Raw genomic sequence first — 13,605 nt, forward strand, 5'->3', positions numbered from 1 at the left:
AAAGTAAACAACAAAAAAAAAGAACGAACAAACAGGAATGCATGGGATAAAAAAAGAAATAATTTTCTGCCACGTCACTGGTTGATGCGTGGAGAAGAGGCGGCGGGATGACGTGGGAGATATCATCAAACATGTTACATCAGTAAAAATGTTTACGAGTTATATATAGTATATACTTAGATATACTTTACATTATTTATTGACTGATGTTTATGGTAGCGTAAGAACTTTCGAAGTTCGATAAGGAGACTGAATTTACGAAGCATAGGTACGATAGATATATGCCATAATGAATAAATATCGATGAACATCGAGGTCACGAGCTTGGTTAATAAATCGCTGATAAAGCGTAGACAACAAGTAAATTCCAAGAGAAGGAAGGCAGCCAGGCAACCAAGCAGACAAGCTGAAAGGAAATAAAACGTATAGTTTAGGGTAAGCATTGAGTTGATAAATCGTTGAAGGAACACTTTGAAAAATTATACTTTTGCGATTAACGTTAAATACCAGCAAAAAAAAGAGAGGAAAAAGACAGAAAGATATATATATATATATAAAGAGAGAGAGAGAGAGAGAGAGAAAGAAGGAAAAGCAGAAAAATCGGAAATGATGCGTGCAAAAAAGGCGAAGGAAAGAAATGGTAAAAAAATAAAAAGAAGAAAAGAAGATAAAAGAAAAAAAGATTGCAGGAAAAAGAAAAGGTAGTTGAAACGAAAGAGTAAGAGAGAGAGAGAGAGAGAGGGAGAGAGAGAAAGAAAGCATTCTGGTTTGTGGGCATAGCCATTGCCGGCGGGCCACAATTATGATAATAGCCCTCTGAGTCTTGAGTCTTGTTAGAGCGAGATGAGCGCAACCAACTCTTTTATCCGTATCTTCTTGTTTTCAGGTTCACCCTCGTCGTCGCCGTTGCAGTATTCCATCGCGAATACCATCATCCTGCTTTGCCCCCGTAATATAGCTCGACGAGGTCACGAGCCGGCTCCTAAGAAATCGGTCTTCGTAGAGAGAAAGAGAGTAGCATAAAAAGCTTAACGCTCTTTCTTTCAGTCCTATGTTAATTTCTTTTTCTTTTAGATTTATGTTTTACTTTGAATTCACAAAAGACAGAAGAAACGTATTTGATATTTACACAATGGTGAACTTTCTTTCTTCTAATTAGTAATTATTAATTAATAAAAAATTTTACAGGATAAATGTTATCATCAAACGTAGTACGTAAATCAAGTATCCGTACAATTAATGTTGTGTAATAATGTTTTAGTTACTTCAAAGAGAAAAAAAAAATATATATATATACATATACATGTAAGAATCTTCTTTGATGATATTTCAGAAAGAAAATGATATTATCTTTGAAATAAATTCATACGGATCACAATCAACTTCAAATCTTTTTCTTTGCAATTTTTATTTCTTTCTTTCTTCCAATTTAAAAGATATATGGTACTACGAGCAATTCAGTAATCAACAAATTGGAAAATTCACATTTATATAATATCAGAGGATTAAGAAGATCTTTTTCTTTTGGTAATCTCAAAAAACATATCTATATAAATCTCTCAGTTACCTTTTTGATCATTAGGAAACGTAGAAGCTAACGCAAAGACGCGTCCTCTGGTATTTGAATCACGAGTGAGTGAAACGTTTGATATTACAAAAATCAAAGGTGGGAGAAAGCTCGATTCACACACAGTCGGTTCAAAAATATAAAAAAATGAAAGGCGCGCAAGGATGAAAGGGTAGTTTTTTCGCTCTTTTTCCAGAGGATTCAGTGGCCGTATAAAAAAAAAATATATATATATATATATACTTATATACACATACCAGCGGAACTTGGAAAAAGAGAGCAGCATATACGCGTACATACTACGCACGCGCGCGTACACACACACCACACAAGACACAGAAACGCACACAAATATGTTGTATGCGCGCGTACGTGTTCAATATACGTATGTTTTTAACCGCGTCTACAAAACGCGCGCAAACGTTGTAAAAGGCAAACGGAGCGTGCTTTATCGCGCGCTTTTCACCGCGCGGCCCTTTTGAGCGGCACACGCGGAAAGCGTTAATTGGAGGCCGCGTCGTGATCGGCCAAAGAAATTTCGTTTTTCTTTCTTCCTTTGATTTTCTTTTATCTTCCATTTCTTTTTTTTTTCTTTTTATTTCGTCTTCTTCTTTTTCTACTTCTTCCTAGTACTTTTTCAGAAATTTACTCTCGACACACCCGGTACATATACGACTACTGTTCGTATGTACACATACATATATATATACTTGCTATCAGACTATATACATATACACGTGTATGCAAGTATATATGTATATATATACGTGTGTGTATTATAGTGATGCGAAATGTCGAAGAAAAAAGAGAAACGTTCAAAAAGGACTTCCCATTTTTTTCTTTCTCTCTCATTTTCATTTTTTTTTTTTCTTTATCTCTTCTCACACTCTTTTTCGTCAAAGCTTTTTCTTGAAAGATCAGGACATTGCAAAACGAATGATTATATCGTTTCAATATTTTAGAAATTACCTTTCTTCTTTTTTTTTGATTATACTTCATTTAATATACATGTATGTGTATATATATATATATATATATATATATATATATATATATATGTACGTGCATAGAGAATATATCTGCACGAGTTATAATTCCATAGCAGTCCATATCAGTTCGCATCCTTTGTATATAAGATGGCATAAGCACTTAGAACAATAGGATATTCCAGTTCGATAAAATCGTGGTCGAAATGAAGCAGCATCGTAAAATCTTCGATGGAACAAACACGAGTACCGTAAGATTAATGATATATTATTACACAGGCATTGTTGATGGTAAGATTGCACAAAGGAACCTAATCGTGAAATGCAACGGCAAATAGGTACATTCAAATGTATATAATGTACCTATGTATATCTTGGGTAATATTCATATATATATATATATATATATATATATATATATATATTTATTTATTTATTTATCTATTATAAAATATATTTTTTATATGAACTTTAACATATGAATATATTTATAAAATATATTTAATAATACATATATACATACAGTAAATAAGTATGGATTTTTTTTTCTATATAACGCAACTTTTTAAACGCAATGGCAAATTTTTTCGATTTTATTGATTTTATAAATAAATGTTTCAAATAAAAATCTTCAGTTTTTTTTTTTTTTTTTTTTTTTTTTTTTTTTTTTTTTTTAATAGGAAATGTAATATTTATTATAGCTATTTCATAGAGGGGGCAGCTGTCGGGATACGAAAGTAATAATCATTTTTTCTAACTTGAAATCGATATTTTAAGCTTAATGATTACCAATTGCTATCACTATACATCTTAAGATATCGATATCTATAATGGCTAATTAGAAAAAAAATGTTTCCTTTAAAACGAGCGAGGGAAGATGAAAGAAAGAGAAATAGAGAGAAAGAGAGAGAGAGAGAGAGAGAGAGAGAGAGAGAGAGAGAGAGAGAGAGAAAGGACAGATATTGATCTTACAAAGCTACAGCTTTGAAAAAGAAAAAAATAGTTGATCGACCTAATTCCACTCTTCCGGCCAGTCCTCTCTCTCTCTCTCTCTCTCTCTCTCTCTTTCTCTCTTTTTTTTTTTTTGAATGAACACATCGTCTATCTACTTTTTAAAGTTAAAAATTCGCTGTAAAAAAACATGACCGAAATGATTCTTAAATTTTATATACTTTCCAGAAGCCGTTGGCACGGCTAGAGGATAAGCGATTTCGAATAAAACGAGAATTTGGTAGAGGAGTCAGCCAAGATATACGATTGTTTGTCGAGATTAGAGCCGACAAAGGGTTCCGTTCTGCCTCCTTAACTCTATCTCTTTCTTTCTTTTTCTTATATCCACTCTCTCTCTCTCTCTCTCTCTCTCTCTCTCTCTCTCTCCCTCTCTCTCTCTCTCCCTCTTTCACCTCTCTTTCTTTCTTTTGCCTTGATTTAAACGAGGCGTCCCGTATTTGCTCTAGATTAAACGGATCTCCGTAAGGAACCCATGTACAGAGGAGTCCTCCTCTTGTTTATGATACAACCAACGGCAAAGCGTTAAAGATCCATTGTACATACATTGTATATGCTTACTTCGTGGATATGTTCCCTTTCTTGTCTTTTTTCTTTTTCTTCTTCTTCTTCTTCTTTTTTTTTTCTTTTTTTTTTTATGCCATTCCAGTAATCCGGCTTTATAACTTTCATACGCGATCATTTTGCGAATCTTCTCAACGGGTTTTACATGTTTTTCTTCCCATTAAATTCCTCTGATAAATTTTTTCATACAAATGCATAATTAATTACGTTGTTACTTTGTTTCCATTTGTATAGAAAATTCAGAAACATTTTAGTAAAATCTTCGATGGAACATAAATGAAATCCATAAGCGGAAGCGTTCTTTTCTTTTCCTTTTCTTTTTTTTCCTTTTCTTTTCTTTTTCTCACACTTAATTTTTACGATAATCAATTTTGATGAACATCATAGATTTCGTCTTTGTTGTTTGTTTCACTCGCTTTTTATAATTGATAAAAAGAAATTATACACGTTCGAGCTCTCGAAAGAAGGGCGATGAAATAAAGCTCGTACATCCGTTAAGAAAGATGAATAAGGTCGTGCAAATACCAAAGGTTAATAGGTTAATCCTTACAAGATGACTGCAAAGAATGGCCGTCGTCGTTCTATTTATGTGAATTCCTTTTATAAATTCCTGATCGTGGGCTTCGTTAGGAAAATAATTCAATGAGCTAAGAAGATGTACGATAACGATAAAAATACTCGAAGATAGAAGGAAAAAAAGAAAGAGAGAGAGAGAGAGAGAGAGAGAGAGAGAGAGAGAAAGTGAGAGAGCCTCGGGCTCCAAAATTAACGTATTAAATCGCCGTACTTGAATGGACATCATCATTGAAAATTAAGTTAATAATAAAGGAGAGATAAAGGAAGAGGACGTTTATATAGGATCGAATGAATTTGCGTTTGTTGAGTTCATCGATAAGGAATAATATCGGGCTTCGTGGAAGCAAATACGAGCCACTCCCGTGATGCCTCTTGATATAAAACATATAAAAAGAATAATCAAACTCAACCCTACTCACTTCTTCCTCGTTTCTCCCATCTCGTTGCGGTTATACTCTTTCTCCGTTCATCATGAGCTTTTCAATCAGCCGCAAATTTGCAAAACGAGTCCTGCCTCCTCTTCCTTCCCTCTTTTTTACAGTTGTTTTTTCTTCTTCTTCTCTCTTTCTTCTCTCTCTCTCTCTCTCTCTCTCTCTCTCTCTCTTCTCTTCGAGAGTAATAACGGCGTTTGATAATCAAGCACATCGTCGACAGAAAAAGGTATAAAGAGGGTAGAAAAAGAGACGAGAAAGAAAGAAAAAAAAGAAAGCAAGAAAAATAGAAAGGGAGAAGAAAAGAGAGAGAAGGAAGACTGATTCGAAGGAATCTACTTGGCCGTCTGAATCATCCATAAACGTTTTAGAATTATGCAAACGTTGAACGAATATGCCACTTCTCTTCTAGTAAAATGAGAATTTTTGAATTATTCGATGCTTGCTTGCTTCCTTGCATACGCGTGCTTGCATACGCGTGCTTGCAATATGTCGTGAAAATCCGAACCGATTAACGTACGTCGACTCGAATTTCCTACCTCTTGTTTCTCGTCAAGACGATAATATACACCGTAATAATTTTCTTCCTCGAACGACGTTATATTGAATTTCGATCTGGTAGGATCGGAATTCTCTTTAACGTTATTAACCCTATAATCTCTAAGTAAATACTTTTAGAGATATTTTTAAAATGTACATCTACGTTGTGTAGAACAAAATTTTAAAATATGACAAATATAATATCTACATATATATTTTAAGAGTAGAGTATATGGAATTGCGGTAAAATTAAATTAAACTTTTTATTTTCTTTCTCTTCTTTTTTTTTTTCCTTTTTTTTTTTCTATCAGACTTAGCATACCTCATACGTCTAAATTAATTCGATCTAATGTTTAAATATTGTACAAATTAGTTTTAATATATGAATGCGTCATTTTATAATGAATGTTATAAATAATTTACATATATATATATATATATATATATATGTGTGTGTTTTGTTTTAAATAAAATATATAACATCATTCTGCCGTATTAATTTAATTCAAATGAATTATTGTTATAGATGTCTTCCATTACACTTCACATACATATTACTTTTATAGGTATTTATATGATTCTTTTTCTTTCGTTAACGTTTTCAGAATATTGAAATTCTATCAAAACAAACATTCATACGAAATCAATTTGTATAACGAGATTTAATTCTTGTAAATAAATAAAAATGAGAATTTCTTTGATCGGTATTTTTCTGCTGAAAGATAAAATAATAAGAAGAAAAAGAATAATAACAACAACAACAATAATAATAATAATAATAATAATAATAATAATAATAATAATAATAATAATAATAGTAAACACGTTAACGAGAGATTTCTTCATTGGAACGGAAATATTCAAGAAGAATTCATCGTCCATAAGTCTCGGATAAACGTGGCCAAGTTTAGTTCTCGATCGTTCTTTCTACTGTCACATTCATTGGAAATTTTCCATAACGACGCGACGCAAAGTCTACCAAGAACGATTGGTTATTCTCTAGACGTCCGTCGTTCGTGTTCATTCGATCGTAAACGCCATAATTAAAGAAGCATGTTATATACCGAGTACGTACATAGTAAACATGTATAGATAATGAGAGGACGTTGACGAGAGGAAAGGAAGAATTGAATGGAAATGAAAGGAAGAGAAAAAAAGAAGAGAGAAAAAAAAAAGAAAATATAAAATGATAAAGAGAAAGAGGAAAAAACAAAAAAAAAAACAAATAAATAAATAAAGGACGTTGAAACGTGCAAATTTCAATGGGCTGTTACTGACACGATCTCAAGTTTTAGGACTCGTAGACGAAGCATTATTCGAGGAAAGAAACATAAATCGCTGAAAGCACAATTAGTCGCTTCGACATACTCTTTTATCTTTCAAAGAAGAACGAGAAAGAGAGAGAGAGAGAGAGAGAGAGAGAGAGAGAGAGAGAGAGAGAGAACGGAGACGCGTTACGTAGTAAAGTAGAAAAGTAGGTGGGGGTAAACGTGACGCGACGGTCGTCGTGGGTGGACTTCGCGAGCGCTCGGTTAAGCTCGGCGGATATCGGATAGATTCGGGCAGCGAGCGAGCGACGAGCCCAGCCGAGCCATGGCGGCCGTGTCGCACACAATCGCTCGTGGCTTTCACGAGGCGAACACGGTCGCTCCGTACGACGAAGAATAAAGATAATTTTTGTTCATCGTGTTCCTCGTTCCCGTCGTTCTCGTCGCGCATTTTATCCACGAAGAGAACATCTCTTTCTCTTTCGTAAAGGACGAAATTAGAACGTAGAAAGTGTCGTAGTGTAAAGCGACCTGTCAAAGAGCGCGCTCCTTTTCGTGATTCTTTCTCTCTCCCTCGAAAGATAAAGAGAGAGAGAGAGAGAGAGAGAGAGAGAGAGAAAGAGAGAGAGAGAGCGAGAGAGAGAAAGAGAGAATCACACGACATACACATATATATACACACACACAAACGATACTTTGTCGCGTCGTGTCAGGCGTCGCGCGTGCACGACTTGGCAGCGCGACGCCTCAGTTTTTACCAGAAGAAATGATCCCTTTGAGAAAATTCTTCTAAAGGGCTCAAGAACAAGAAGAAAAGAAGAACGAGAGAGAGAGAGAGAGAGAGAGAGAGAGAAAAGAAAGAAAAAAAAATTAAAAGAAAAAAACTCTTCACTATCTCTCTCCCGGGGCTACACACGTGTCATCGTTGTTCCAACGTTTTTGACGGGCGCAGACGCGATGTCGCTGCTCGAACTGACGTCGATTCTTTTCCTCGTGCTTGCCTCACCTGCCTCGGGATACTTCAATCTTTTTCTCAGTCAGGCAGAAGTACGCAAACTAATGGGTAAGTTCATTCATGATACAAACATTTCGAACAATAAAAACTTTGCTATTGTATTTAATTTAACAACGAACGTTGTTACTATTTAACGTATTAACTCGTGTCATTAAATAGACTATAATCTATTATCAGTCATGAATGATTTTTTGAATATCCTAACTTTCCCGCGATTGGTTCGTTTGAACGTACTTCTCCTATTAAAGGTATCACGATTGGTCCAGATTATTTTCGAAAATCATCAGCAACGTATCAGCATAAGCGATCGATATATATATATATATATATATATATATATATATATATCGTAGTTTGGCGGGTATTTTGAATCATGTATAATATTGTAGATATTTAATATTCGATGTTTTACGTGTGATCTTTGAACGATTAAAATTTGATAGTTCGTAAAAAGTAATAACTTGTATTTTTTATAATATCTGCAAATATTTGTATCGGAATATTTGATTGATTATACGAGAATCATTTTTATTAAAAGATTAATTATTTAATGTAGATACTCGTCATCGTTTCTGTACCTGCTTATTTGGTATAGCAATTAAGCTCCTGTACCATCGACGATAAGGATCGTCGTATATGTTTTTCATTCGTACATGTTCAAGGTTCGTACGAACTAATGAATAATTATTATCGCGTTACGCCGCTTGTCCTATAAAGCCTTCATTATCCTTAGGGCATAATCGTGGGTTCATGCACAAGGTATGTAGATACATACACGTATGTAAAACATGCATGAAATCCTTCGTATCGACTTAAGTACGAAGTAAGTGGCGAACCGTGAAATCGTTTTAATGTACATACAACTAGCACCCTTGTATCATAGAATATAGTATTTAAATGACAAAATTGGAACAAAATTGAAATTTTTGTAGGAAATAAATATATCTAAGCTTTTCTCAATTAATAGATGAATACCGTTGGAATTGGGTCGTACTGACCGTTTTACTCGGTCATACGAGAGAACCAGAAACCGTTCGCCGTCGAACTGTGAAAACGTTTTCCTCCGTGCAATATTTTACGAACGATTAAATCCACGCCGCGAAATCGTAGGGGATTTTCTTTGATGTCTTTAACGACAATGTTGATCGATCCTTTTAAAAGCAAATATATTTATTGATCGAAATTGATTTCATCACCTTGCGATAAAATACAATTATCAATAAATGAATTAACAGATTAAAATATATTCTCTTAAAACATCGATAAAGACCATTTACGAGCATTAGAAGGATGATAGAAAAGGAAGAAGAAGAAGAAGAAGAAGAAGAAGAAAAAGATAGATGAAAAAAATGTATCTTGAATCCTCTTATTTTCAATCGGATCAAGATCTTACCGCGTTCCTTAAAAATCATCGCTCGACCGATTGCACGCGAATCGGTGTACCGGAAGCGGAGCAATCCGTGCAGCCCACTCGACGGCGCGAACTTTCCAATATTTCCTCGATAACTTCCACGGCGGCGGATAATTTGTTTTCGGCTCGTTGAGCCGCGAAAAGCACTCGGCTCGTTGCCCCTCGTTCGAATCGGCAACGGCTCGTTCGTTCGTGCATTCTGGCGACACCTGAACCCACGCCTCAGATCGACGATTCTCTCGCTTTCGAGAGAGAGAGAGAGAAAGAGAGAGAGAGAGAATCACATATTCTCGTCTGTAAATACTTATTGTTACGTACCTTTTCTTTTTCTATCTTTTCCACGTGACACAGATTGTAGTTTCATCTTGACGAAGTTAGCCTTTCATTTTTGAAATGTTAAAAATTGAAAGAGAATTGTCAATTTTATCTAACTCTAAAATTCTTTATAACTAGCGATAATAGTTTCAATTTATTGATAAAAGACGAAAAGTGAATTTTGTCGAATGGATCGATTAATTCAATGATTTCTATTATTGACAAATTGATTTTTCTTTTTAAAGTTCCACAGTTATATCGATATATATATATATATATATATATATATATATTATATAAGTATACGTATACCTCTTATACTTTTTACCGGATGTGAAGATTATCTTGAACGTGACACCTGGTAAAAGAACCCATCTGAACAGAAGGATTAACCTTTTAGGATAAAATTGAAGTATAGAAAAGAATTCTATACTTTTCATTTATAAAAGCGTACCATCAATTTATGTTTAACTTGACACGAAAACGATTAAAGTCAAAATGTTTCGATGTGTATCGTAATATGTGACTTTTCGACTTTCTCTAATAATTTATATTGAAAAGTCGTTCGAAAGGTGTTTTGTTTAATCGTATTCCCTTTGTACTACAGGTAGAGCAGTTTCTTCGTTGCTGTGTCATTAAATGGACGTGGGTATAATACGTTGGATCAGTTCAATAAAATATTCTAACGAGGTTCTTGTTGAACGTCAACGTTTTAGGGATGAGAAGATGAAGGGACTTCGACTATAGTTTGTTTAGACACCGAATAATCGACAGTCACTCTTCCTCTTCTTTTTCTTTTTCTTCGTCTTGTTATTTCTTTTTGGGTCTTCCTTTTGAACTCCCTATTCTTCATTTTGCCTTTTCATATTTGAGGGTTCATAGATTTGGTTAGAAAAATGTAGCCTGTTTTACTCGATCGTTAACTTGGATATATATTTATATGTGTATTCTATATGTATTCTATATTTATATATCTAAAAAAAAAAAAAAAAAAAAAAAAAAAAAGGAAAAAACCATTTAATTCTTCACGCATCAGTATATGCATTTTCAAAGTGCGTGTTTACAGGAAGAATTAGGGTTTCTAATTTCGACTAACATTGACTAGGGTTTCTTGGATAGGCTTGGGATATCGAGTCACGATTCGTCGAGAAATCGATTTTGATCTTAGTCGTTCCACTTGGTTACTTCGTACACGATCGAATCCTACAGAAAGGTGCTTCGGCACAATCTGATCTGATATTAATGGTTCCCTTTTCCTTTTTTTTCATGTATATATATATATATATATATATATATATATATATATATATATTTCTTTTTATAATATGTCAGAATCATCGGGTTGGAAAATGTGTCCTTTAAAACGATGAAAGCTTTTTATCGGTTTAAATTTACATACATATCTATATATGCATATTTATTATATGCCTATATATGTGGAAAGTAATTGCGCTTGAGAATCTCATTTTTTTTTTTTTTTTTTTTTTTTTCTTTTTTTTTTTTTTTTACAATTATTCAGATCTTGACAATTAATTGGCGTTAATAACTATGAAGATATTTATAATCATACTTTATTTTACATTTTTTTCTTTTTACAAAAGAATTGCAATTATCGATTTTATCGAAAAAAAAAAAAAAAATTCGTGGTTCTCAAGATTTCACTTTAAAGATATTTTTATTTATTAAAAACGAAAGTATTTATATCGACGTAAATACATACATACGTAGGTATATCTACTTGTATTTATATACATGATTCGAAAATCGTTATCTCGAAGAAACAGGATCGTATGTGGCTGCCAACACCTAAGTCTCATATTGCACCCGAGCGTGGATAAGATAAGCTTCCGAATTCACATTGGCGCCGAGATTATCTTTTACTTTGGATTTGCCGATCCTCCTTCGTCGAGTAATTCCTGAGAGATGGTTCTTCATCCCTTAGCGACATCACTACAATCTAAAAATTCTTTTTCTTATATGTTTTTTTCATCTTCCTAATGCATAGCTTTGCATCAATATAATGGACGGGAGGATTATATACTTGTGAAATAGATCTGAATTATGTTCCGACCTTTTTAGATCTTTGAGGATCCATTGTTTTTCTTTATGATATCAATGTAAAACAAGAATTATTTAATTACTTATCCTATTCCCAAACGAACAAGATAAACGTCATTTAACATTTTATGATGCGTCATAAAAGATACAAATTAACTTTTGTTTTTTAATTTATTTTTTAAATAATAATTTATAACATGTAAGAATATGAACGGAGCGAAGAAAAACAATTTAAAATTTGCAATATAATAGAACTATATTTCATGTAAGAACTATATTTTGTAAATGACATGGAAATAATCAATACGGCGATGAAATATCTCGTATTGAAAGATAGAAAAGAAAAAAATTAACTAATCATTCGAAGTTCGTTATGAAAGATGGATCGTCATTTAGATGTACATACAAACTTACGGTAAATTAATAGCGCATAACCAATTTGGAATATTGCAAAGCGGAGCGATTCGTAATCATCCGTCAGAGGTCCGTGTCAAAACAGGAAAACATCGTGTTCGCGGACAACCTCCTCATGCCCGGGGCCAGTTTTCGCTCGCGTGAGACGGGCTCGGCTTCGACCTTAGCTAGTTAGGGTCTGACAGGCCCATCTTGATGTTGTTCGAGGAGTGGGGTCGTCTCAAAGGTCCCGCCTGGGCCCCGTGAAACCGTTTATGTACGCACAATGGCGCAGCAATAGGTGGAACAAATGAACATTATAAATACTCGGATCGGTCCGACAAAATCTATTTCGACAACAAAAATTGGACACAGATGAGATATACTTTCATGCACTTTTCTAACGATATAACCGTACAACATAACGTCGTTATACTAATTATAAAATATTTCTTTTATAACAATAATCACTCCCTCATACGGATGGGAAATTAATTTTATGAAAGATATTAAAAGTATTTCATTTATAATAATTAATAATTTTATATTTATTTACATTAAAACTTTTGCAACTAATAGAAATCTTTTAATAATCGTCTTTTAATGGATATGACATTTTAAATATTATTTCGAAGGATTTACAAAAAAATAAAATAAAACAAAAAATTAAATAGAAATGGTTCCATCGTAAAGATCAAAAGGTAGTTACTATTTTGAGTTAACGATTTGAAATTCTTCGAAGAGAGCGAAACAAACGAAAAAGAAAAAAAAAAAAGAAAAAAAAGAAGAAAAAAAAGAAGAAAAAAAAAAGAAAGAGGAAAAAACATGTTTTATTTCGAACAATATTTTAGGCAGCTTCGATCGGTGCGATATTTCAAAGCGGATCCTGCGCCTCTGTCGGCATCAATCTTCAGCTCCTCGTTAAGATCCGCGCCTTAAGACTTCGTTGGTGTGTGTGAGAATTCGTTTCGTAGCGGGCAGGGGAGCGCGTCAGAGACAGTACGGGTTGTGTCGGGCCGTCATTTACACGAGGTTTCGTAGAGAAGAAAAAGAGAGAGAGAGAGAGAGAGAGAGAGGACACGGACCCCCGTGGATTTTCCTCTGAAAGCTAACTTCAATCCTTTTCTTTTATTCTTTTTCGAATTCAAGGAAGATATACTCGTTTGAGTAATCATCGATAATGTTTTATTTTGTTTCAAAAAATGACAATCAAACTGGTACATATATATATATATACACACACACACACACAAAACGATATATATACAGATATTTAACAATAATATCATTCATAAGTCATACTATATAATAAAAATTAAGAACAGAGATTCCAAGTGGATAAAAAAAAATTTGTATGTATTATAAAATAGAATTAGAATTGTAAATTAATGCATTTTATATTAATATTCAATCTACGTACATATTTGATATATATATATTTATAATACTATACGTATTATCAGATATCTCGTA

The 13,605-nt window shown here is 33.5% G+C and overlaps 1 protein-coding gene across 1 annotated transcript in view; it reads left to right on the top strand.

The window, feature by feature from the left end:
- The first annotated feature begins 7,241 nt into the window (after window positions 1–7,241).
- LOC124424071 (tyrosine-protein kinase Dnt-like) overlaps window positions 7,242–13,605 on the top strand; it is a 29,002-nt gene continuing 22,638 nt past the window's right edge. The window contains exon 1 of the mRNA XM_046962592.1: window positions 7,242–8,003. Coding sequence (XP_046818548.1) covers window positions 7,898–8,003 — 106 coding nt within the window. The 5' untranslated portion in view covers window positions 7,242–7,897. The remainder of the gene's footprint in view (window positions 8,004–13,605) is intronic.

Source organism: Vespa crabro, chromosome 5 (assembly GCF_910589235.1).
Source record: "Vespa crabro chromosome 5, iyVesCrab1.2, whole genome shotgun sequence".
Classification (NCBI taxonomy): Eukaryota; Metazoa; Arthropoda; class Insecta; order Hymenoptera; family Vespidae; genus Vespa; species Vespa crabro.